Here is a 27,955-nt window from a genome sequence, read left to right as displayed (position 1 = left end):
CTCTCGCCCTCTCTCTCTCTCTCTCCCTCTCTCCTCTCTCTCTCTTCTCTCTCTCTCTCTCTCTCTCTCTCTCCTCTCTCTCTCTCTCTCTCTCTCTCTCTCTCTCTCTCTCTCTCTCTCTCTCTCTCTCTTCTCTCTCTCTCTCTCTCTCTCTCTCTCTCTCTCTCTCTCTCTCTCTCTCTCTCTCTCTCTCTCTCTCTCTCTCCAACTCATCACATCCTGAGTTCCTCCACATAACATTTCTCTGTCAGCAAGGACTTCAAACTGAAACTGGATGTTTTTGAAATGTCAGAGATCTAATATTTTCAAAGATGATAAAGAAATGGAAGAGGTAATCGCATCCGTGATATATAAGGTTTGTGTGTGTGAGGGGGGTAAGGGGAGGTGGCAGACAGCTGAACAACAGCCTTGTCCAATCAGAGACCTTCGTAGGTGACTCACTGGAGCCATATAAATCAGACAGAGTTAAAACACAGAAGCGGGGGAGGGACACACACACACACACACACTCCTCTTCAGAGAAAGGTGGACCCAAATACAGCTGCTGTTTGTCTCAATAAGCATCCTCCCTGTTCGTAGGGAGGTAGAGTAAACCTCGCCGCTCCAGCCTCGTGTTGACCTTACGCAATATGTTTACTGAAGAGCCCGAGGAGGAAAACATAAAACCAGCACATACAAAAACCCTGGCTGGACAGCGAGCCAGTCATGATATAGAGGGGAGGACTAACATACTTTGGGTTAAGGGATCCTTATTTGTTTCCAAAATGGGTTTTCCAGCTAGTATAGAAAATAGTACGCTTTTATAGTGTGCTATGGTTGCCACATATTTTCAATAGGGAAACTATGATGTTGCAAAATATACCACCAACTCTATGGAAAGCTGAACTGCATGCAATTCAATACATGCTGTCGGTTGCTTGGGGTTCACACTAAACTTAAAAGGCCCAATGCAGCCACTTTTATATACTGAAGAAAAATATAAATGCAACATGTAAGGTGTTTGGTCCCATTTTTCATAAGCTGAAATAAAAGACCCCAGCATTTTTCCATATGCACAAAATGCTTATTCTCTCAAATGTTGTGCACAAATGTGTTTATATCCCACATTTTAGAGAGCATTTCTCCTTTGCCAAGATAACCCATCCACCTGACAGGTGTGGAATATCAAGAAGCTGATTAAACAACATGACATTACACAGGTGCACCTTGTGCTGGGGACAATAAAGGCCACTCTAAAATGTGCAGTTTTGTCAAACAACACAATGCCACAGATGTCTCAAGTTTTGAGGGAGCGTGCAATCGGCATGCTGACTTCAGGAATGTCCACCAGAGCTGTGGCCAGAGAATGTAATGTTCATTTATTTATCTTCCATAAACCGCCTCCAACGTTGTATTAGAGAATTTGGCAGTACGTCCAACCGGCCTCACAGCCACAGACCACATGTAACCATGCCAGCCCAGGACCTCCACATCCGGCTTCTTCACCAGCCACCCAGATAACTGCTGATGAAACTGTGGGTTTGCACAACCGAAGAATTTCTGCACAAACTGTCAGAAACCATCTCAGGGAAGCTCAACTGCGTGATCGTCGTCCTCACCACGGACTTGATTTGACTGCAGTTCGGCGTCGTAACCGACTTCAGTGGGCAAATGCTGACCTTCGATGGCCACTGGCACGCTGGAGAAGTGTGCTCTTCAAGGATGAATACCGGTTTCAACTGTACCTGGCAGAGAGCAGACGGTGTGAATGGCGTCGTGTGAGCGAGTGGTTTGCTGATGTCAACGTTGTGAACTGAGTGCCCCATTGTGGCTGTGGGGTTATGGTATGGGCAGGCATAAGCTACGGACAACAAACACAATTGCATTTTATCAATTGCAAGTTGAATGCACAGAGATACCGTGACGAGATCCTGAGGACCATTGTCGTGCCATTCATCCGCCTCCATCACCTCATGTTTCAGCATGATAATGCACAGCCCCATATCGCAAGGATCTGTACACGATTGTACACGATCTAAGCTGGAAGCTGAAAATGTCCTAGTTCTTCCATGGCCTGCATACTCACCAGACATGTCACCCATTGAGCATGTTTGGGATGCTCTGGATCGACCTGTACGACAGCGTGTTCCAGTTCCCGCCAATATCCAGCAACTTCGCACAGCCATTGAAGAGGAGTGGGACAACATTCCACAGGCCACAATCAACAGTCTGATAAACTCTATGTGAAGAAGAAGTGTTGCGCTGCATGAGGCAAATGGTGGTCACACCAGATACTGACTGGTTTTCTGATCCACGCCCCTACCTTTTTTTTCCTAAGGTATCTGTGACCAACAGATGCATAGCTGAATTCCCAGTCAAGTGAAATCCATAGATTAGGCCCTAATTTATTTATTTCAATTGACTGATTTCCTTATATGAACTGTAACTCAGTAAAACCTTTGAAATTGTTGCATGTTGCATTTATATTTTTGTTCAGTGTATCAATATCAAATCATTTCTGGGTAACAATTAAGTACTTTACTGCTATATATAGAGAGAGAAGTGAGAGAGAGAAGTGAGATGTTTGTTTCTTTTTGACAATTTTTTTATATATATATATATATATATATATATATATATATATATATATATATATATATATATATATATATATAATATTTTTTTAATCAAAAATTGTCAAAAAGAAACAAACATTTCTCCAGCAAGCATTTTGCTAGGACTGTCTGGGAGTGGTCTGTGAGGGGCCTAATTGGACCAGCCTAATGGGTGGAATATGTAACCTGAGGGGCCTGATTGGACCAGCCTAATGGGAGGGATATGTAACCTGAAAACTAGCTGTTATTGGCAGAGGTTTGAAACTCAATTTGTTATTGTCTATTAACTTAGGGGTTCTCAAACGTTTTGGGGCTGGGGACCCCTTTTGTGATAGCAAATTCATCAGGGATCCCCTCATAATCAGAACAAAACCTGTGTGAGAAAAAAAAAAATATATATATATACAAAGAGTTTTACTATGACTTTGGCAGTGCATGGCCGAACGAACCAAGTCTCGGGCCCTGGGAAGAATCATTTTAAAAGCCCGCCTCTTGGCATCGAAGAGAAAATTGTGCAGTTCAAGGTAATTTCCTACAATTCTACACATTTTGTCAAGGGGCAGAGGGATTTTGCTGTAGCTTTAAAGCTAATAACCTGCAATTATACAAAATGTGCCATAAGGCAGAGAGAACACATTGCAGTTTTAAAGCTTTAAAGCTTGGGTTTGATTCCCACGGGAGACCAGTACGAAAACGTTCCAAAAAAATTATACACTCACAACTGTAAGTCGCTCTTGATAAGAGCATCTGATAAATGATGTAAATGTAATGAATGTATGTTTTAAAAAATGGGGGGAATAGAAAAAGTATTGTGGTGGAGTGGATACTAATATCCCTGTGAGCCTCCCAGGACCATGTTACCCAGCGTTAAGAACATAAATTGTAGATGAATAATATTACATTGTATTGTATTGTATTACACCCTATAAACTTATTCCAGGGATCGCTTGTCCAAAATGTGTTTAATCTGTTGTTGCTATTAATATTCATTAAAAAAATATATATACACTACCAGTCAAAGTTTGGACACACCTACTCATTCTATTTTACCAAGAAGAAGAGTGATGGAGTGCTGCATCAGGTGACCTGGCCTCCACAATCCCACGACCTCAACCCAATTGAGATGGTTTGGGATGAGTCGGACGGCAGAGTGAAGGAAAAGCAGCCAACAAGTGCTCAGCATATGTGGGAACTCCTTCAAGACTGTTGGAAAAGCATTCCAGGTGAAGCTGGTTGAGAGAATGCCAAGAGTGTGCAAAGCTGTCATCAAGGCAAAGGGTGGCTATTTGAAGAATCTCAAATATAAAATATATTTTGATTAGTTTAACACATTTATGGTTACTACATAATTCCATATGTGTTATTTCATTGTTTTGATGTCTTCACTATTTTTCTACAATGTAAACATTTTAAAAAGAAAGAAAAACCCTTGAATGAGTAGGTGTGTCCAAACTTTTGACTGGTACTGTATATATATGTAAAAAAAGTAATAATCTTTCAGCACCCCTGTATTAACTTGCTAACACTTTACTTGACACCCAGCGTCATAACACATTATGACACGGTCCTAACCATGTCATAACAACTGACATAACTTGTCATAACCTGTCATAATATGGTCATAACACTGTCATGACCCATATATTTACACCTGTTGTGACATATATTCTGTTATTTTATGGCTGGTTATGACACCTACATAAGAGTGTCAAACCCCACATTTATCAAATGTGTTTTTTCCCTGCCAAGAAATGTCCTTTCGTTTGAAAGTTTGTTTCTTAATTCCTTTGTTGTTGTTGTAATGAATCTTTACAATCATGTTTTTTTTTTTTATCACTAGTAGAAAATACATTATGACCATCCTGTGTCACTTTACTTGGACTAAGAAAATGCACTTTATGACACTGTCAAGAAGCATTAGGATCATCCTGTGTCACTTTACTTGGACTAAGAAAATAAACTTTATGACGCTGTCAAGAAGCATTATGACCATCATAATCATATAAGCCAGATAGGCCTATCACGTACATGCCCTTATGTCAGTCATCAGTCACAAAGAGGGTGTTTTGTCTTGCTCCTGAAATCTCTTCCAGCATTCATCCCAGTCATCAGCAACAGAGCATTTGGGTAGGTGTAGGTATGACATCAATGTGTGCACAATTACAATGATAATTTAATATGTTCAATTTCAGAAAATGTTATATAAAATAAACATACTGTTGACAAGTAGGCTATGGTGTAATTGAATGTTCTGCCTTGTGTGGTAGGTTCCGTGGGTATTCACACTCTTATGTAGGTGTCATAACCAGACATAAAATCATGTTTATTTTTTATATTTTTTATTTTTTTTTAGTCATTTAGCAGACGCTCTTATCCAGAGCGACTTACAGGAGCAATTAGGGTTAAGTGCCTTGCTCAAGGGCACATCGACAGATTTTTCACCTAGTCAGCTCGGGGATTAGAACCAGCAACCTTTCGGTTACTGGCACAACGCTCTTAACCACTAAGCTACCTGCCGCCCCAATGCAATATACTGTATGTCACAACAGGTCTAAATATGTGTCATGACAGTGTTATGACCATATTATGACAGGTTATGACCATGCCATAAGGTGTTATGACTCTGGGCATCAAGTAAAGTGTTACCATTAACTTATACTGCCTGGTGATGACGCCAGGCAGGCCAAAACTCCCTCCCACCAAAACAGGCTGACATTTCAGGCAGTCTTTTCAAAAGCTCTTACACTAAAACGGCATTATCATAAATTTCACAATTTCACAGTATTATTCCAACCTCATGTTGTGAAATATATACTGAGTGTACAAAACATTAAGGACACCTGCTCTTTCCATGACAGACTGACCAGGTACACCAGGTGAAAGCTATGATCCCTTATTGATGTCACTTGTTAAATCCACTTCAATCAGTGTAGATGAAGGGGAGGAGATTTTAAGCCTTGAGACAATTAAGACATGGATTGTGTATGTGTTCCATTCAGAGGATGAATGGGCAAGACAAAATATGTAAGTGCCTTTGAACAGGGTATGGTAGTAGGTGCCAGGAGCACCAGTTTGTGTCAAGGACTGCAACAGTGCTGAGTTTTTCACAGTCAACAGTTTCCCGTGTGTGTCAAGAATGGTCCACCACCCAAAGGACATCCAGCCAACTTGACACAACTGTGGGAAGCATTGGCGTCAACATGGGCCAGCACCCCTGTGGAACGCTTTTGACACCTTGTAGAGTCCATGCCCCGACGAATTGAGGCTGTTCTGAGGGCTAAAGGGGTGGGGGTTCAACTCAATATTACGAAGGTGTCCTTAATGTTTTGTACACTCACACACAGGAAATCACGGTTTTGACTGCACTTGGCCTTTAAAAGGTTGACTACTTTTAGTCTGTGTCCATCGGTTAGTTTTTCACCGCAGCTGTATAGCCTCATCTCCAGGTCACTAAAGAGTTAAAACACACCCTTTTCAAACTCAAAAACAAATTTAAAACCAAACTCACACGTTTATGTGTCAAAAATCACACACCGGTGCTTGTGAGTCACACACGTCAAGATACAGGCAGATAGGTGTTACGTGCAAAGGGCATCCGATCCCTCAGTGATACCTGTCATGGCGGCTGCCTGTCTGAAGGCAGCAGAGTCTAGGGGAATTATATTCTTGTGCACCAGCTCCATGGGGCCAGGTCTCAGGGCCAGTTTGTCATTGAGGTCGTCTGCCAGGCGGGCTCTCTTCAGCCTCAGCTGAGCCTCCACAGACGATACGTCCCCTGCCGAGTCTAAATGTACACAGCAAGCAAAACCACACTATTAACTCCCTTGACTATTAACGTTTTTGTATTTGAGTTGATTAAGGCCAGTAGGGCTCGCTCCTCATCTGAATCTCCAGATGCGAAACATCCACAGATGACTTATACGTTTCCTGGTCCGAGCCCTGTACCAAGCAGCTCTCCCAAAATTGCAGCCGTAATGCCTAAGTGTCAGAGCTGGTGAGCTGGCTGGTGCCAGGTGCTCATAAAAGGTCTACATCTATATGGTTGAATCCTTTTTCTCCTCTCATGGAAGGCAGACAGACTTCCTCCACTGGATAAATAAATGGGTTAGAGATAATTAAAATGGATACTGTGATATGGGTAAGACTGCCTTGCACACACACTGCCCATTAATCCTATACAAATAATCCTGGGTTGGGTTGGCCCAATATCCATGCTTCTTTTAGGATGGATAACCTGCTGATGAGCTGTAGCCTGAGCTAGCTTGATTAATCAGCTGAGAGAAATAGTAACAGCACTTATTTGGTCAAATCTTTCATCGATGGCTGAAATCTAGACTATGTGATGGGAAACGAATGAATTGAATGATATTAAGCATATTTAATTGGCTCCTTTTAAGAACTATTGCTGTCTCATTAAGTCGCTTACATCTGTTGAACAAAAGCATCATAATTTTGTACAGACTACAAATTATAGCTACATCTAGATAGTCCAGAGTATTGCTACTGGTTACGATCACTGATCAAGATCATTTCCAAATATAGCAACTACTGGACTACTTTAAGAGTTAATGACCTTCATGAGTGAATATCCAAATACATGCCTAAAAGACAAAAAGTGAAGAAAGAAAGGAACACAGCAAAATTCGATCTGTAAATTGAACACTGTGGGTGTTAAATCTAACACTTTTGAAGTGTTTATATGAGAACTACCAGAAAGTATTGAATTTACACTTTTCAAAGTGTTTACCTTTTAACACCGATACTTTCCAACACCAGTGGCATTAATATGGAACACTAACTCAGTGTTAAAGGTACACAGTTATGGGTTTCACTAATCCCTTGTATTTAACACTTTAGAATTCGATTTTTACACTAGGTCAGTGTTAAAGGTACATCAGCCGCGTAGGTACGGGCCCGGGCCCACCCAATCAAATTGAGCAAAAAATAATATTATTATAATATTTTTTTCTGCTCTCTTCTTGTCAGTGTTCCAAATTGGCAGAGGTGGGTAGTAACACGTTACAAGTAATGCGTTACATGTACTTAAGTACATTTGTGCTTGTAACGGCACAACCGAGGGGGAGGAGAATGGGCCAGCCAAGAAAAGAAAAGACCCTTCAAAGTGTAAAGGAGTGGTTCGGAAGAGAAGGAGAATGGAGGGGAAATCCTACCTTAGCAGGAAAAAGATGATTGAGTTGACTATGGCAATTGATATTTGCACTATTTGATTATTTATTACTTACATGATTCTTACCTGAATACCTACCTTGATGTTTAATTCCATGCTGAAATGTGTCTGATTTGCATACTAGCAACATGATTGATAGTGACATTTCGATGTTGTTTGACTGTTGTAACACCTACCTGATCCTCCTTGATCCTTCATTCTGAGTAGAAAATGTAACATCACACTTGGTGTAAATCTTTTTAGTACACATTCACCATCACATGTACTTGAAATTATATTGTGAAATAAATGTTCATTAATGATATTGAAATGTTGAAATTATTCCAAACTCTCGAGTACCATTTACCTTTCTATGAAATTGAACACATTGATACAGTAAATATTAAGTAATCTTTGAAAAGGACCATCATTGAAACTGTACAGCCTATGGACTTTGTTTTATGTTAGTCTTCATTGGAGACTACCTGTGCTGGAGGACATCTGCAATTTAGCATTTTTATAAGGATCCCCATTAGCTGCTGCTAATGCAGCCGCTACTCTTCCTGGGGTCCACAAGATGTTGCTGGCTTAAATAATAATTTAATGTGAAATCAATTGCACTAAGTTGTTGTTCTTTTTGTTTGCTGTCACAGTTTACCAGGTGTAAAAAATATCCAAACTAAATTTGTAACTAGTACTTACACTATATATAAACAAAAGTATGTGGACATGCCTTCAAATTAGTGGATTCGGCTATTTCAGCCACACCCGCTGCTGACAGGTGTATAAAATCAAGCACACAGCCATGCAATCTCCATACTAAACATTGTCAGTAGAAAGGCCTTACTGAAGAGCTCAGTGACTTTCAATGTGGCACCGTCATAGGATGCCACCTTTCCAGCAAGTCAGTTTGTCAAATTTATGCCCTGCTAGAGCTGCCCCGGTCAACTGTAAGTGCTGTTATTGTGAAATGGAAATGTCTAGGAGCAACAACGGCTCAGCCGCGAAGTGGTAGGCCACACAAGCTCACAGAACGGGACTGCGAGTGCTGAAGCGTGTAAAAATTGTCTGTCCTCGGTTGCAACACTTACTACCGAGTTCCAAACTGCCTCAGGAAGCAACGTCTGCACAAGAACTGTAAGTGCAAGAACTGTATGCACACATGACCTCATGTGTTCTCGCATACCCCGAGAGCATCTGGTCAGCGGGGTGGTGGCACAGGAATCCTCATCTCTCCCAAGTTGACATTCTCTCTTTTTCCCCTGACCCATCTGTCTATTTCCTCATTTGAATTCCATGCTGTCACAGTCACTAGCCCATTCAAGCTTAACATCCTTATCATTTATCGCCCTCCAGGTTCCCTTGGAGAGTTTATCAATGAGCTTGACGCCTTGATAAGTTCCTTTCCTGAGGATGGTTCACCCCTCACAGTTCTGGGTGACTTTAACCTCCCTACGTCTACCTTTGACTCATTTCTCTCTGCCTCCTTCTTTCCACTCCTCTCCACTTTTGACCTCACCCTCTCACCGCCCCCCCCTACTCACAAGGCAGGCAATACGCTTGACCTCATCTTTACTAGATGCTGTTCTTCTACTAATCTCACTGCAACTCCCCTCCATGTCTCCGACCACTACTTTGTATCCTTTTCTCTCTCGCTCTCCTCCAACACTACTCACTCTGCCTCTACTCAGATGGTAATGCGCTGTCGCAACCTTCTCTCTCTCCCGCTACTCTCTCCTCTTCCATCCTATCATCTCTTCCCTCTGCTCAATCCTTCTCCCTCCAATCTCCTGATTCTGCCTCCTCAACCCTCCTCTCCTCCCTTTCTGCATCCTTTGACTCTCTATGTCCCCTATCCTCCCGGCCGGCTCGGTCCTCCCCTCCTGCTCCGTGGCTTGACGACTCATTGCGAGCTCACAGAACAGGGCTCCGGGCAGCCGAGCGGAAATGGAGGAAAACTAGACTCCCTGCGGACCTGGCATCTTTTCACTCCCTCCTCTCTACATTTTCTTCCTCTGTTTCTGCTGCTAAAGCCACTTTCTACCACTCTAAATTCCAAGCATCTGCCTCTAACCCTAGGAAGCTCTTTGCCACCTTCTCCTCCCTGCTGAATCCTCCTCCCCCTCCCCCCTCCTCCCTCTCTGTGGATGACTTCGTCAACCATTTTGAAAAGAAGGTTGACGACATCCGATCCTCGTTTGTTAAGTCAAATGACACTGCTGGTCCTGCTCACACTGCCCTACCCTATGCTTTGACTTCTTTCTCCCCTCTCTCTCCAGATGAAATCTTGCGACTTGTGATGGCCGGCCGCCCAACAACCTGCGCGCTTGACCCTAACCCCTCCTCTCTTCTCCAGACCATTTCCAGAGACCTTCTCCCTTACCTCACCTCGCTCATCAACTCATCCTTGACCGCTGGCTATGTCCCTTCCGTCTTCAAGAGAGCGAGAGTTGCACCCCTTCTCAAAAAACCTACACTCGATCCCTCCGATGTCAACAACTACAGACCAGTATCCCTTCTTTCTTTTCTCTCCAAAACTCTTGAGCGTGCCGTCTTTAGCCAACTCTCTTGCTATCTCTCTCAGAATGACCTTCTTGATCCAAACCAGTCATGTTTCAAGACTGGTCATTCAACTGAGACTGCTCTTCTCTGTGTCACGGAGGCTCTCCGCACTGCTAAAGCTAACTCTCTCTCCTCTGCTCTTGTCCTTCTAGACCTGTCTGCTGCCTTTGATACTGTGAACCATCAGATCCTCCTCTCCACCCTCTCCGAGTTGGGCATCTCCGGCGCGGCTCACTCCTGGATTGCGTCCTACCTGACAGGTCGCTCCTAACAAGTGGCGTGGCGAGAATCTGTCTCCGCACCACGTGCTCTCACCACTGGTGTCACCCAGGGCTCAATTCTAGGCCCTCTCCTATTCTCGCTATACACCAAGTCACTTGGCTCTGTCATATCCTCACATGGCCTCTCCTATCATTGCTACGCAGACGACACACAACTAATCTTCTCCTTTCCCCCTTCTGATAACCAGGTGGCGAATCGCATCTCTGCATGTCTGGTAGACATATCAGTGTGGATGACAGATCACCACCTCAAGCTGAACCTCGGCAAGACGGAGCTGCTCTTCCTCCCAGGGAAGGACTGCCCGTTCCATGATCTCGCCATCACGGTTGACAACTCTGTTGTGTCCTCCTTCCAGAGTGCAAAGAGCCTTGGCGTGACCCTGGACAACACCCTGTCGTTCTCCGCTAACATCAAGGCGGTGACCCGATCCTGTAGGTTCATGCTCTACAACATTCGGAGAGTACGACCCTGCCTTACACAGGAAGCGGCAGAGGTCCTAATCCAGGCACTTGTCATCTCCCGTCTGGATTACTTCAACTCGCTGTTGGCTGGGCTCCCTGCCTGTGCCATTAAACCCCTACAACTCATCCAGAATGCCGCAGCCCGTCTGGTGTTCAACCTTCCCAAGTTCTCTCACGTCACCCCGCTCCTCCGCACACTCCACTGGCTTCCAGTTGAAGCTCGCATCTGCTACAAGACCATGGTGCTTGCCTACGGCGCTGTGAGGGGAACGGCACCTCCGTACCTTCAGGCTCTGATCAGTCCCTACACCCAAACGAGGGCATTGCGTTCATCCACCTCTGGCCTGCTGGCCCCCCTACCTCTGCGGAAGCACAGTTCCCGCTCAGCCCAGTCAAAACTGTTCGCTGTTCTGGCACCCCAATGGTGGAACAACCTCCCTCACGACGCCAGGACAGCGGAGTCACTCACCACCTTCCGGAGACACTTGGAACCCCACCTCTTTAAGGAATACCTGGGATAGGATAAAGTAATCCTTCTACCCCCCCCCCCCCCCCAAAAAAAGAAAAACATATTGTAAAGTGGTTATCCCACTGGCTATAAGGTGAATGCACCAATTTGTAAGTCGCTCTGGATAAAAGCGTCTTCTAAATGACATATTATTAAGAACTGTTCGTCGGGAGCTTCATGAAATGGGTTTCCATGGCCGAGCAGCCACACACAAGCCTAAGATCAACATGCGCAATGCCAAGCATTGGCTGGAGTGGTGTAAAGCTCGCCGCCATTGGACTCTGGAGCAGTGGAAACGCATTCTCTGGAGTGATGAATCACGCTGGGTTTGCCAGGAGAACGCTACCTGCCCGAATGCATAGTGCCAACTGCAAAGTTTGGTGGAGGAGGAATATGGTGTGGGGCTGTTTTTCATGGTTCAGGCTAGGCCACTTAGTTCCAGTGAAGGGAAATTTTAACGCTACAGCATACAATGACATTCTAGATGATTCTGTGCTTCCAACTTTGTTTCAGCATGACAATGCCCCCGTGCACAAAGTGAGGTCCATACAGAAATGGTTTGTCGAGATCAGTGTGGAAGAACTTGACTGTCCTGCACAGAGCCCTGACCTCAACCCCATCAAACACCTTTGGGATGAATTGGAACGCCAACTGCGAGCCAGGCCTAATTGGCCAACATAAGTGCCCGACCTCACTTATGCTCTTGTGGCTGAATGGAAGCATGTTCCCACAGCAATGTCCCAACATCTAGTGGAAAGCCTTCCCAGAAGAGTGGAGGCTGTTTTGGCGGCAAAGGGGGGACCAACTCCAAATTAATGTCCATGATTTTGGAATGAGATGTTTGACAAGCAGGTGTCCACATACTTGTAGTCATATAGTGTAAGTAGTTTTCTGACCGGATACATTTTCTCTTACTTGAGTAGTTTATTCAGAGGGCTACTTCTACTTTTACTTGAGTAAATTACAATCTAGGTAACTTTACTGTATGTAAATTTACTTACATACAGATTTTCAGTACTCCACCCACCTTTTCAAATAAGACATTATTTGTCTTTTTACCTAAACATGCAAACACCATCAGATAGAATTCATAGCAAGCAGTGGACTGGAATGACATTCAGATTAACTGGAATGACATTCCCTCTCATGTGATGGGTGGCAAAAAAGAACTAACTGAAAGCAAGACCCCCAATAAGCCATGAATATGACTGCATTGAGGCATATGTCACTGTGCTTCTATGGCTATATGCACCATGCCACTGCCTACTTCATTAGTTCATTTAGCAAACAAGTCAACACACCTATATTTTAGTCTCATGGCAAAATGTGCAGAATAGCATGATATTAGCAATAAAACTGAACATTTGTATCTTTGCCCCATGGCAAAATGTGTAGAATTGCATAATTGCAACACATGTCTAGCTACACTCATGAGGTACACTTATGGTGTTCACTGATACCTTTACAGCAAATTATCCAGTGTTAAATCAGCAGAGTTCATTATCTATACGGGTCCACACTTTTCAGTGTTAAATTAGCAAACTGTTTAGTGTAAAGCCTTATTTGCATATTTCCCAGAGTGCCTTGCCTTTCGAGTGAATTGTAGAGTTACCACCCATGACTGTATTTGTTAGTGACAGGGACATGGTTGTTTCATTCATCAATTTTCAGTCCAGTGGCCTTCACCAAGTGTGATCCTAAGCGAATATGTTATCATTAAATTGTATTCCTTAACACAATACAACACATAATTTATAAGGCCTTATTTTGAGGGTCTAGTTTTACCCTAATACAGTGGCCTGAAACTCATGGTTTACAGGTCACATCAAGCCTGCAAGTCACATTATTCTGGCTTGCAAAGTGATTTGTAATTCCTATTGAAATCCAGCCAGAGTGGGGATATCCAACATTCAGAATGACTGCCGGGAAGAATAAGATATGAGACTACTTAAAGCATCTAAACTGGAACAACCATTTCAGTAACGGGTGCAATAAGTCCAAGTAACATTGGATTAGTTTATTAAAATGTATGTTATTTATAATTGAGTAGCATAAGATGAATCAATTAATCAATCAATGTACATGCAAAAGCATAGATATTGAAACAAACAATTCTAAAAATCAACCTGCAATAGCGCATGCTGGGAAATATGATAATGATGGCCATGGTTTTGGTTTAACACTGGTTATTAACAACAACACTGGCGTTCTTTTACAACAATGAGTGTTAATTTCACACTTACAAAGTTAATTTAACACCTAAATCAACACTAGAAATGTTACACTGAAAATTCAATACTAGGTCAAATTTGACACCCTGACTGAACAACAGTATTTTTAAACAACATCTTAAAAAGCAATACCAGCTGGCATTCATAGTAACACAAAGTAACACCACATCAACACCAAAACTGCCCTCACCAGGATATATGAACACTGGCGATTTTGCTGTGAAGGAAGGCAGTAAGAAAGGAAAGATAGAAAGAAGGGAGGAAGGAAAGATTTATGAGTAATTGACCGGGGCCTTCAGTGTCCTTCCCTAGAGGATGCAGGGATCACCTGCTGTCCTGGTCTGTCCGGGCATGGTTTGTCCTGGCGTAACAGTGGTCATGTTGCTAACCAGCCACATGGGATGCGATGGTGAGATCACTGTCTGTTAATACACCATCTGCCCCGGCCTGTCACTCACTGTGTCCGTTTCTCTCACTCTGACTCGCACATGACTCTAACCTGACGTAAGGGCTGCAGAAGCTTTATAGAGATGCATAGAGACTAAATAAAAGTCTCTCCAGCACAACACTGTCCTGATATAAGGCCTGCACAGCTACTTCATATCAACTCTCCACGTAATATACAAAAAACATATAACAACACTCTCCATGACATTAGAGCTGCACAGATTACATCACTCTCCAATGCAACAATGTAAGCGCTGTCCAGACACTGAATAACAACACAGCAGGACATTAGTGTTTTTACATAGTTCTCCAGACTATTATCTCTAATAGAAACATACCCTGTAGTATGAGTCAGTCTACTTTACAGTTGGCACCAAGTTAAAACATCCTAAAGCTAAACTAAAACCCACTATTTACTTTCTGTCTAATGTAAACCTCACTTCATATCTCAATCTTATGTACAGTATATGGTGCATTAATGCAGTAGAATAAACTATACAGTACTATTCATCGTTTATCCATTGGCGCTATGGAATAAAGAAAAAGTACCACATCTAGGGGAATGGAGATTTGTGGTGAAACGACACACTTATCGTGTTAGAGTAGAGGACTTAGAGTGTGTTGTGTGTGTGTGTGTATGTGGACCCTTCCTTCTCCGCCAACCACACGTCAGAGTTGAGAGGCAGTGTCTCACTCTCTGTGTGTGTGTGTGTGTGGGTGGGTGAGTGAGTGCGTGTGTGTGTGGACTCTTCTTCAGCCAGCCACAAGCCAGAGAGCCCTGAGAGGCCGAAGCAGCACTAGAGATTCTAATAAACACCAGATGTTCTCTGGGTAATATATACACACACCCTACGCCATGTCCATCTCACACACACACACACGCACACAATACTGATAATGGTATTCTGTCAAACATTGAAAAACAATATTAGTAAAAATGAGCCTTATTTACGTACTAAAACTGCACAGAATGAGAAATCACATTCTCTCTCCATCACACCGTGAGAGGCTTGGCTTTGACTGCCCAGTCCCCTGTCCTGTGAAGGATAATAAAATGTGTATGTGTGTTTGTGTGTGTGTGCAACCAGTGTTAAGTGTGCGAGGGAACGGAATCCAGAGGCCCGGCATGGCCTATCAGTTTCTGGGAGTCTGCCGGAGATAAAGCAGCAAGGGGCAACGTGATTGGTCGACAGGGCAAATACTATTTTAGAAGAATTTTTCGATTGGCCGTTTATCTGCTGATTGTATGCGAGAGGTCCGCAGTACACATGGAAAGGGTTTTTGAAGATTTCTCTGAGTGCCGTCTATTAACACACATACAGATGCATGGGCACACGCACACACTGTGGCTAGGCCTCTGGATTGCATTCCCCCTGCACACACACTTACCACTGGTTATCTCACTGCTGGAGCCCCAGTGAAACGAATGTCAAACCGTGCCAGAGAGATAGCATTCAACAACCTTCCCTACTACACTACAACCCCCTAACCCCAGCCTGCAGCCGTTTATAAATACTCAGGCTAGTGCACTCACACAGGCTACAACTCTGGACTGTATTGTGGAGATGACTCGTGACTGGCTTCTCTCACAGACGTTAGCCAGTTTGTAATATAGCCCTAATTATTATGAGCATTAAATGCAGATTAAATATACCTGTTTCGTGTGTGCATGTGTGTGTGCGCGCCTTTCTACCTAGCTGTCTCCCTGCCTGTCTGTTTGTCTGATACTCCCTTACTGTCTCACTGTGCAAGATGATTCAAGGCTTCCACATAGATCACAGACCATAGATCAGCTGTAATATGGTGTTATCGGGATAGAGGTGATCATAGATCATATATCAGCTATAACATATTATGGTGTTAGAGGTATAGATCCTAGATCAGCTTGAACATGGTGTTATCAGGATAGATGGGTCTCTGGTTACATTGTTAAGGACTACGTTTTGTTATCATGAGGTAAGTGTGTCGGCTCGTAGAAGCGAGGGCCATGTAGCACGTCGTGTTTCATCGCCGTCGTCAGTTGCAAGTTAAATCTCTCTTTTTTTCTCTCTCTCTCTTTCTCTCACTCGCTCTAGTAATACAGTACATGGTGTCACACACACTTATGAGCTGTGTGTGTGTGTGTGTGTGCGTATGCATGTGTATGTGTACATATGCATGTGTCTTCATGTGTAAAAGAGTGTTACTCACGAGGCATGATGCCTTGGTCTGCAAGCTGCTCTCGAGTCCTCCTCTGCTGAAGTCTTAACTGCAGAACTACAGGGGGAGAGATGGAGAAGGGAGGGAGACAGAGAGATGAGGGAGGGCAGAAAAGGGCGAAGGAAGGAGATACAGAGGAGGGGTAGAGAGACTGAGTATGCTACTAATGTCAGATGACTACCGTAGCAGCAGAGAAAGTATTGTTATGGTTGTGTGACGGTGAGAGAATCGGGTTTGACAGTTTCATGAACCAACATCAATGAAGTTTCAGTGATAGAACACACCACTGTTTAAAAGTTCTCAAAGTTCTGATGCTACCGTCCTCAAAACAAGCTTCATGCCAATCTCTCTGTGTGCCAATCTTTCTGTGCGGCAATTACGTAGAAGAGTTGCACAGACACACAAAACAAGGAAGAAATGGCGATGTGGGCTGACAAATATTTCTGTGAACAGGATGTAGGGAATGATGAACACAGCTCCTGGCCTTTAAACAGATCTGCTAGGCAGTGTGTGGTCTGGGAGGGCGTGCATCTGTCTGCGTTCTGACAAACACACTGGCCCATGTCTCCCGAGCTCCCCTTAACCTCTATCCAAAGCCCCTTGTGTCTGCCAGAATGTGTGTGTGTGTGTGTGTGTGTGTGGGGGGGGGTTATCACTCTTAGCTGCTCTTTGGTTGGAGTGGACCGCTGAATGGACAGAGCTGCTACGTAGTCTAAGAGATCTGTTTCATCAATACGCCAGGGAAACACTGTGACACATACCCATTGATGTTTAAGGAGTACTGTATGTATTGGTCTGTGTGTGTGTGTTGGCTTTATCTCTCCCTCCTCTCAGGCCATCTACCTCTGTTTCATAATGACACACACAATTCTCTAAACATCTGATTGAGTTTACAGCCCCGAGCCGTGACCTCCTGCCCTGTACATCAGATGGCAGCAGCACAGCCATTCACTCTGACTGGACACTGGGACAAAAAAATGCAAACCATTTTTCAGTATAGTACTCAAATTCTTTGAATCTCTCTCTTTAGCTCTTCTCTTCCTCTCTCTTTCTGTCAATGGATATGTTACCCACCCCACTGGATCCCAGCCAGGTTTAATACAATTATTCTTAATACCTTATGTATCTATAAATATGTGATTAATATCTTAAACAGCTCATAAATAGCCCGTCCAGTTGTCAAAAGGGCCTGTGTCCCATGTCAGGAGAGTCTGCTCACTGCTCTGGTGATATCAATTACTGGTACAGCAATTAACATTGACTGTCCAATAATGTCTATCAGTCTAATCAAATCAAAATTATTCCTGGAGCAAAAAGACACGGCAACACAGTCACAGCAACTCACAGTCATAACGACTATGGCACAGCTGTTGTCAAAGCAGCTGCGATGCTCCTGGAGAGGTCAAAGGGTATATAGTTAGGGGTTTCCTCTAAAGAGGAGTTCCCCAAACAAGACTAAGATTTCTAAAATGCCACTAACCTGAGAGATGATTCTCTCCATCTATCTCTCTCTCTCTCATCTCCCACACATTCACTCACAGCGCAAATAAACACACACCCTTGCGCCTCCACACACTTACATTTATGGCATTAGGGCAAATCATTTTCAGATCCATCCTCACCCTGTCCTTCGTGATTCTTGGAAGTGTGGTGCCTGTCAGTGTGTAACAGAGTTGGCTCTGAGCTGATTTATAGTTACTACCCTGCTTTAATATTACCACCAACTGGCCCTCTGAAATCAGACAGAGATAGCACAGACACACCAACACTACTGTTAATCACAACTAAATTCAGGGAGAGAGCTATAGAGATACAATAACCCTTGTTTAAGTAGGAAAGCTTGGTATTCCATATAATAAAAACATGCTAGATGAACACTACTGGGAGGTTATATCAGGGTTTATAACAAGGTTATGTTTATAACAGAACCTACCATTTATACCTCCATGAAACTCTCCAGAGGCAGAAGGCATGGACAAATGTAATAAAATACAAAAAATCTAATTCAACACGTTGAGCCTAGATTTTGTGTTGACATAATATACAACTCCAACATCTCTGTCCTGTACAGTTATGTAATGCTAGTGAGAAGCATGCGTGCACACACACACACACACACACACACACACACACACACACACACACACACCCCTGGGACCCCTCTGAGATTCTTATCCCTCGCTGCTAGAATATCTTACCAGTAGTAGTTCCCATAGCTTACTCTCTGTGACCCAGCATGTAAGACTAAACAGTCTCCCCACATCAGCAGGGCATTAATAACCAGTCTATCAGCCTAATGTGTGTGTGTCACAGCAACACCAAACACCAAATCCATGAGCCGCTGCCGTGTGAAAGTCTCTCTGTCTGGCCATACCACTACAATGACTCCAGCCCTTACATCTCTCTCTCCTTCTCTCTCCATCCCTCTCTCGCTCTCCCCCCAGAGCCCAGAGGTAATTTCCCAGTGCACAGTTGCTGGTCTAAACAACACAGAGGAAAAGCACAATTTAGCCTGCGATTGCTGGTAAGCAATTACCGCGCTGAGTGCAGAGAGATTGCACTGAAGTCAAATAAAGAGAGAGAAAGAGAGCTGGTCAGAGCCTTTCAACTATTGTGGTTCCCTACGTTTTGTTCACAGTGAAATGAATCACTGGATAAAATGCTGGTTGACTGTAAACCGTGTGTATCAAACTGTGACTGAGCAGGACAGGGAGAAAGTCCCAAGCATTAGACTGTAGCTCTGGCTGTCAGTAACATTCCCTTCAGGGAGGGGGCAGTATTGTTCACAGTACAGACATCTACATAGAGACAGAGTTGCAAGATAAAGAGTAGACTGTATATATACACGAGACATAGACAGAAGAAGAGAGAGAGATCGAGAGAGAAGTTTGTGTGTGTGTGTGCGCGCGCATGTGTGTGTGTTTAAGTGTATGAGAAAGAACAGAGATAGAGGGATATACAAGAAGAAGCCCAAACAGCTGCTGTGTGTTAGAAGGGTTTATATCAGTACTGTAGTCCAGGCAGGTAAGGTCACCAACACACCACACACACACCGCTCTCATCACAGCCTAATTATGATAACCTTTAACCTTGCACTATTCTCTATCAGAACCTTGAGGGTTTAAGTGTCAGAACGTCACTTGCTGCTTTTCTTCAAAAGCAAACAAGTGCATGAACCTGTACAAGAGAACTCTTGGAAACAAGTGTACAAGGTTGGGGTCGATTCCATTTCAATTCAAATATTTTATTTTCAATTAGGATTTTAGCTGTTCTTGAACTGGAATTTTAGTTCACTTCCCGAATGAACTAAATCTAAATGGGATCGACCCCCAACCACACACGTACCCTCAGTCACGTGTTTTCACTTTTACGACAAAGCATCTATACACCATAGCATCCATAGAGCAGAGCAACGTGATTAAAGGGTGGCACCACTGATGGGTGGTATCCTCCATGAACTCTGTGATGACGGAGTCTCTCTGCTCCTCCTCAACAACATTATCAGCTGGCCCTACTAAATTACACACACCTGTCATCCAACCTCCCTCATCCTCTGTGCTCTGCTGCACGGGAGGCAATGCAAATCATACTCTACCACAGATGAAGGATAAAGAAAGAGCATGTACCGGTACTACTGTACACTATCAACAAAATACAAGTATTGACGGTTGGACAAACGGGATTGAACAAATACATGTTTCTTATTCCACGCAAGTGCAAACATTGTATCATACATTACATCAACAAAGTGCCAGTCCAAAGGGTTGAATGAACAAATGACTGGACAATTGCATAGGTGATTACCGATAGGTGAGTAGAAATGAAAAGAGACACACACACAGAGTATAGGATCTTACCTGATCTAAACTTGCTTCGTATCAGTATGGAGTGTTCAGAGCCAAGTAGAGTCATAATGCTCACAGTATGGTTCCAGTGTTCAGGAGGGAAAAATAAAACTGGCACAAGCGACAGGACAGGACACACACTTTCACTTCAATGACCCTGCCTCTTCCTGGGACCAGAGACCGAGACCAGAGCTGGCCAAACGCTCGTCATCAACAACACAACATCTATTACAAGAAAATAAGAAAAAAGGTGGTGTATCTCTTGTATCGCTTCACTCCTCTCTCTCTCTCTCTCTCTCTCTCTCTCTCTCTCTCTCTCTCTCTCTCTCTCTCCTCTTCTCTCGCTCTCTCTATTCTCTTCTCTATCTCACTCCTTCGCTCTCCCTAGGGTAGCTGTGGGAGTCGGACAGTGAGGCAGACTTTGGTCCCATGTAGCTCTGAGCTCTGAGTCCACGCCAGAGAGAGTAGAGTGATATGCCATCTGCTGGGAGGAGCTAACCACTGAGGCTTCCCATAGCCCCTCCCACAGTTCCCCTAACCCCTCCTCCAGTAGGTAATGATGTCCTCTGCACGGACTAGGAGCTAAAGGTTCTGGTAGCTCCTCCTCCTAGGGAGAGGGAGCCAAGAGGACTGCAGGCTGGAGGGCTGGACTGGAGACTCCCCCAGACCTTCTGAATATGTTACTAGTCTGACACTGCACACACAGAGAGATTCAGACACACACATATACATACACAGACAGACAGGCTGATATACTGACTGTACACAGACACACAACCCCCACCCCAACACACACACTTACAGAATATACACAATTCATTTAGACTATCACACGGGACAAAAAGAAAGCTTTTAAAAAAGGCACACTACCTGTGTCAAAACGACTGGCGTTGATGTGTACAGTGAGTAGTAGTATAACTCTCCAGTCAGTAATCAACAAGGCTTCCCTTTCTCCATCTCCCACATACCAGCCTAGCATTTGTCAGTCTCTCTCTCGTTCGCTCTCTCTCTCTCTCTCTCTCTCTCTCTCTCTCTCTCTCTCTCACCAATCTGCTCTGCGTGTCTGCTCTCCTCAGAGACTACAAGAAAAGCTCCATAACAACTGTTTTACAGATCAACCAGGGCTAGTTTTACACATCTCTCAACACTCAACCCACTCACATCATCACTCAACTCCCAACTCCTAACTGCTCAAGGCCTCTTTCAGTTCAGATAACATAAACCGACATACAGCTACGAAACATACTTTACTATACTCAACTACACTCACAGAGGCCTTGCTTTGGGAACTTTAGCTAAAGTCAGAGTCCTATAACATCTTAGTTCAGTTCCATGGGGTCTTACCTGGTGTCCATGGCTGCTGTTGGTCTGACAGGGCAGCAGGTGTAAGTGTGTGTGTTGTTTCAGAAGGCTACTGTTCCCAAATAAACCTTCACCAGCTACAGCTGGGAATGTGGCTGAATGCTCTTGATGTCACTGTCACTGTCCCTTAGCCTTGGCTGTTCCCATCACCATCCCTGGGTCCTACAGTATCTGGCCCAATTCTTACACAGGAGCAAGATGCACACATCAAAACTATCCAAAGTAAATAACACAGTGTCTGATAGTATACGTCTCCTCACGTTAAAACTCCTATAACCTCGGCTGAACATGGTACACTAAAGCCTACTTGGGTTTAATGACTAAGGAATTCATACATATAAAACATATAATAATTTAAAACAATAAATGACATCCAATTGAAATGAAAATCGTAACTGCTCGCCATGGCTATGACGTGTGTTGGACTGGACTCTCATAGACTTACAATAGTAAAGTCAAATATTTATGTAAGGACATCTTGGCCTGCAAATCCACTGAGTCCTCTCTGACAGTCCTGGGCACTCAGTGCCTTACACACACACGCATGCACACACGGCTCCTGGCCTCCCTAATTAGCAGGTGAGAGTGCTTAAAGGGAGGGTTGGTGGTTGGGTCTGACAGTGTACACACACAGCATGGGAGGGAGATTCCTGGGGAGGTCACCCAGTCCTGGACTAATCCTCCCCTTTAATTGGGCCGTGTGTCAACGGACGTGACAAGTCTCATCTGAACTGTCTGGAGCCTCCGTATACTCTATGTGTGTGTGTGGTGTGTGTCTCCTCAGGAAGAGATTCATTACCTTAGGGTTATGATTTATGTTTGTGTACATAGTACAGCATTAACTGGCCCCCATACCCTCTACACAGTATAATGGTCATTTTAGACACGCTACACCGTCATAATAAAAGTAATGTGTACTCAGTGCCAATAACATACAGTACTGTAACTGTAGTTTTTTTTCTCGTTTAACTCATCAGCAAGGTTAACCAAGAACTAGACTGTTGTTTACTGGCCAACTGTGCAGACAGCTTTATCAAAACATTAATATTGTGAACATTTAGTGTACACTTGCTTTCTAGTGTTACAGATACAGGGGGAAATGTCTCATTTAAGAGTTGGGAGATCAAAAAAATGGAATAATATGAAGTGAAAATGATGTACAGCGCATTCAGAAAGTATTCAGACCCCTTTACCTTTTCCACATTTTGTTACGTTACAGCCTTATTCTATAATGGATTAAATCGTTTTCCCCCCTCATCAATCTACACACAATACCCCATAATGACAGAGCAAAAACAGGTTTTTAGAATTTTTTTGCAAACGTATAAAAAAACAAACACCTGAAATATCACATTTACATAAGTATTCAGACCCTTTACTCAGTACTTTGTTGAAGCACCTTTGTCAGCGATTACAGCCTCGAGTCTTCTTGGGTATGGCGCTACAAGCTTGGCACACCTGTATTTGGGGAGTTTCTCCCATTCTTCTCTGCAGATCCTTTCAAGCTCCATCAGGTTGGATGGGGAGCGTTGCTGCACAGCTATTTTCAGGTCTCTCCAGAGATGTTAGATCGGATTCAAGTTCGGGCTTTGGCTGGGCCACTCAAGGACATTCAGAGACTTGTCCTGATGCCACTCCTGCATTGTCTTGGCTGTGTGCTTAGGGTCGTTGTCCTGATGGAAGGTAAACCTTTGCCCCAGCGCTCTGGAGCAGGTTTTCATCAAGGATCTCTCTGTACTTTGCTCTGTTCATCTTTCCCTCGATCCTGACTAGTCTCCCAGTCCCTGCCGCTGAAAAACATCCCAACACCGTAGGGATGGTGCCAGGTTTCCTCCAGATGTGACGCTTGGCATTCAAGCCAAAGAGTTCAATCTTGGTTTCATCAAACCAGAGAATCTTGTTTCTCATGGTCTGAGAGTCTTTAAGTGCCTTTTGGCAAACTCCAAGCGGGCTGTCATGTGCCTTTTACTGAGGAGTGGCTTCCATCTGGCCCCTCTACCATAAAGGCCTCATTGGTGGAGTGCTGCAGAGATGGTTGTCCTTCTGGAAGGTTCTCCCATCTCCACAGAGGAACTCTGGAGCTCTGTCAGAGTGACCATTGGGTTCTTGGTCACCTCCCTGACCAAGGCCCTTCTTCCCCGATTTCTCTGTTTTCTCTAGGAAGAGTCTTGCTGGTTCCAAACTTCTTCCATTTAAGAATGATGCAGGACACTGTGTTCTTGGGGACCTTCAATGCTGCAGACATTTTTTGGTTGTAGGCCTCCAGGTGTCTTTTATACAGGTAACAAGCTGAGATTAGGAGCACTCCCTTTAAGAGTGTGCTCCTAATCTCAGCTCGTTACCTGTATAAAAGACACCTGGAGGCCAGAAATCTTTCTGATTGAGAGGGGGTCAAATACTTATTTCCCTCATTAAAATGCTAATCAATTTATAACATTTTTGACATGCGTTTTTCTGTATTTTTTTGTTGTTATTCTGTCTCTCACTGTTCAAATAAAACTCCATTAAAATTATAGACTGATCATTTCTTTGTCAGTGGGCAAACGTACAAAATCAGCAGGGGATCAAATACTTTTTTCCCTCACTGTATAGACAGGTGTGTGCCTTTCCAAATCATGTCCAATCAATTGAATTTACCACAGGTGGACTACAATCAAGTTGTAGAAACATCTCAAGGATGATCAATGGAAACAGGATGCACCTGAGCTCAATTTCGAGCCTCGTAGCAAAGGGTCTGAATACTTATGTAAATAAGGTATTTCTGTTTTTTCAAAACAATAGCACTAACCCAGCTTTTGTTTATTTCACTACACTCTTAGAAGTAAAGGTGCCTGGAAGAACCTATTGGGTTGCCACACCGGCTGTCACGCCCTGGCTTTGGGGACTCTTTAATGTTGAGCCAGGGTGTAGTTTCTATGTTTAGTTTTCCAGGTTTCTGTTCTAGTATGTTGTATGTTCTATGTTCAGGTTCTAGATCATGTATTTCTATGTTGGCCGGGGTGGTTCCCAATCAGAGGCAGCTGTGGCTTGTTGTCTCTGATTGGGAACCATACTTAGGCAGCCTGTTTTGCACTTGTCATTTGTGGGATCTTGTTCCGGAGAGGTTTGTGTTTGTTAACCTTAGGACTTCACGTATCGTTTTGTTGTTTTTGTATATTTGTATAAGTACTCATTAAAAGATGTACGCATATCACGCTGCGCCTTGGTCCACTTCTTACGACGAGCGTGACAGAAGATCCCACCAAATAAGGACCAAGCAGCGTGTCCAGGAGCAAACGCCGGAGGTAACGCTAGTGGATGTCCTCCTCGGTTGGGGGAAGATCACCGAGGAGGAGGCCGTCCGCTACCGGAGGGCGATGAGGGAGGATGCCCAGACAGGCGAGAGGCAACCCCAATAAAACATTTTGGGGGGGCACACGGCATGGACGACGGGGCTGCGGGAGGCAGCTACAGGGCGAGTTTGTGGATTAGGAGAGGAGGCCACCAGGTTTGGGGGGCTGGAAGGGAGGTTGGCGGAGCCTAGAGGTAGAGCAGAGCCAACTCCCCGTACTCAGGCTAGGCAGCGTGAGACTGGGCAGGTTCCGAGGTATGCAGAGCTGCGTACTGTGCCGCGAGTGGTCCGGCACAGTCCTGTACGTCCTGTGCTAGCACCACGCACGTGTCGTGCTAAGGTGGGCATGCAGCCAGGACGGAGTGTGCCGGCTCAACGCTCGTGGCCTCCAGTACCCCTCCTCGGTCCCGGATATCCTGCGCCAGTGCCACCTGCTGTAGTGCCAGTACGAGTGCACAGCCCTGTACGTCCTGTGCTGATGCCTCACACAGAGTGTGTAAAAATAGGCATTCAGCCAGGACGGGTTGTGTCAGCTCTTTGCTCCAGACCTCCAGTCCGTCTCCACAGCCCGGTCCGGCCTGTTCCTGCTCCCCGCACCAAGCCTGTGGTGTGCGTCGCCAGCCCGGTCCGGCCCGTTCCTGCTCCCTGCACCAAGCCTGTGGTGCGCGTCGCCAGCCCGGCCCGGCCCGTCCCTACCCCTCGCACCAAGTCTGTGGTGCGCGTCGCCAGCCCGGCCCGGCCTGTTCCTGCCCCTCGCACCAAGCCTGTGGTGCGCGTCGCCAGCCCGACCCGGCCTGTTCCTGCCCCTCGCACCAAGCCAGTGGTGCGCGTCGCCAGCCCGGTCCGGCCTGTTCCTGCCCCTCGCACCAAGCCTGTGGTGCGCGTCGCCAGCCCGGCCCGGCCTGTTCCTGCCCCTCGCACCAAGCCTGTGGTGCGCGTCGCCAGCCCGGCCCGGCCTGTTCCTGCCCCTCGCATCAAGCCTGTGGTGCGCGTCGCCAGCCCGGCCGGGCCTGTTTCTTGTCCCCGCACCAAGCCTGTGGTGCGCGTCGCCAGCCCGGTCCGGCCTGTTCCTGCTCCCCGCACCAAGCCAGTGGTGCGCGTCGCCAGCCCGGTCCGGCCTGTTCCTGCTCCCCGCACCAAGCCTGTGGTGTGCGTCGTCAGCCCGGTCCGGCCCGTTCCTGCTCCCCGCACCAAGCCAGTGGTGCGTGTCGTCAGCCCGGTCCGGCCCGTTCCTGCTCCCCGCACCAAGCCAGTGGTGCGCGTCGCCAGCCCGGTCCGGCCGGTTCCTGCTCCCCGCACCAAGCCAGTGGTGCGCGTCGTCAGTCCGGCACAGCCCGTGCCTTTTCCACCGGTGCCTGGTCAGGTACCAGTCAGCTGCTCCACACCGGAGCCTAAGCAATCCGCTCCACCGATGTCCAGCTCCAGCCAGCGGGACCAGACCAGGGGCGCTACGGGGGGGTAGCTAGAGAGTGGTGGTCACGCCCGGAGCTGGATCCGCCCACCCGGCCCCTCCCCTGTTGGGTTTAGTTGGCGCGGTCGCAGTCCGCGCCTTTGGGGGGGGGGGGGGGGGGGGGGTACTGTCACGCCCTGGCTCTGGGGACTCTTTAATGTTGAGCCCGGGTGTTAGTTTCTATGTTTAGTTTTCCAGGTTTCTGTTCTAGTATGTTGTATGTTCTATGTTCAGGTTCTAGATCATGTATTTCTATGTTGGCCGGGGTGGTTCCCAATCAGAGGCAGCTGTGACTTGTTGTCTCTGATTGGGAACCATACTTAGGCAGCCTGTTTTGCACTTGTCATTTGTGGGATCTTGTTCCGGAGAGGTTTGTGTTTGTTAACCTTAGGACTTCACGTATCGTTTTGTTGTTTTTGTATATTTGTATAAGTACTCATTAAAAGATGTACGCATATCACGCTGCGCCTTGGTCCACTTCTTACGACGAGCGTGACACCGGCGGAAACTTTCCAGTTGAAAAGGGGTCTTTGAGGAACCCTTGTATAAAGGTTCGAACTGGAACTTTTTTGTGATGGGACGGGTTTAATTTTTAACCTTTTTAATAATATAGAGGTGGCAGCCTATCAGATTGGAGGCATGGCTTTCACATAGTTATTTTTAAACGTCATCATGTTAAGTTTGTACACTGCAAATTAAAATGTTCCTTGAATATTTATGCATATTACATATTCCAATATAATATTAATAATATTAACATTGCTGATTCCCACTTTGGGATTTGAATAGGCTCTTGAGGAACTCATACAACTATGTCAGCCTCATTGAAGATATAAAACTATCAGTGTTTAACCTTAACATGTGATGACAATATAACAGAACAGATGAACAGGAATTACATTTACTCTAACGGATGGCCAAAAAAAGCATATCTTATAGCCACGCTCCTACTAAGCCACGCCTCAACTCAAGGGTTCCTCCAGGAACGCGTTGCTACATTGAACCATTAAAGGTTCCTCCAAGAACCCCTCAACTAACCGAAGGTGCAAATATGAACCATTGACAAGCACTAGCTTCTTGAGGAACTCCAGGGGTTCCTTGAGGATCTCCAGGGTTTCTCGAGTCACCAACATTTCTAAGAGTGTACACTGCACAGTGCATTACTGGTATCCAGTTTTGTTTCCTCAAAATAGCCACTGATAGGAAGTCTTGCATGCTTCGCATGTTTGACATACAGTATCTCTGTACATGTGCCATGCATGGAATCCAGTTGTCCCTTGGCCATTTGTTAATCAGGGTGTGTAGAGGAAGTGTTGTGGAATGTAGTCTGAATCATATTAGTGTTTTATACTATGGTAACTATCCTCTCCCTGCTCCCCATCCTCCCTCCTTCTCTGGTCCACCAGGCTGAGTGTTCCAGGGACAGGATAGACATTCTGCGTCTGGGAGGAGAAGCAACAGTCTGCTGGGCTGTGAGGCAGACTGGAGACTAGAGACAGACAAGAAAAGGAAAGCA

General features: G+C 45.1%; 1 protein-coding gene across 1 annotated transcript in view; it reads right to left on the bottom strand.

The window, feature by feature from the left end:
- The window catches only part of myocd (myocardin), a gene marked incomplete at its 5' end in the record, with an annotated part of 58,896 nt that overhangs the window by 9,539 nt on the left and 21,402 nt on the right, over nucleotides 1-27,955 (bottom strand). The window contains 2 exon segments of the mRNA XM_084141465.1: nucleotides 6,208-6,378; nucleotides 16,443-16,508. Of these exon segments, the coding sequence (XP_083997591.1) occupies nucleotides 6,208-6,378; nucleotides 16,443-16,508 (237 nt within the window).

This window comes from Coregonus lavaretus (genome assembly GCF_964263955.1).
Source record: "Coregonus lavaretus genome assembly, chromosome: 25".
Classification (NCBI taxonomy): domain Eukaryota; kingdom Metazoa; phylum Chordata; class Actinopteri; order Salmoniformes; family Salmonidae; genus Coregonus; species Coregonus lavaretus.
This window is presented reverse-complemented; position numbering and strand designations above follow the sequence as displayed.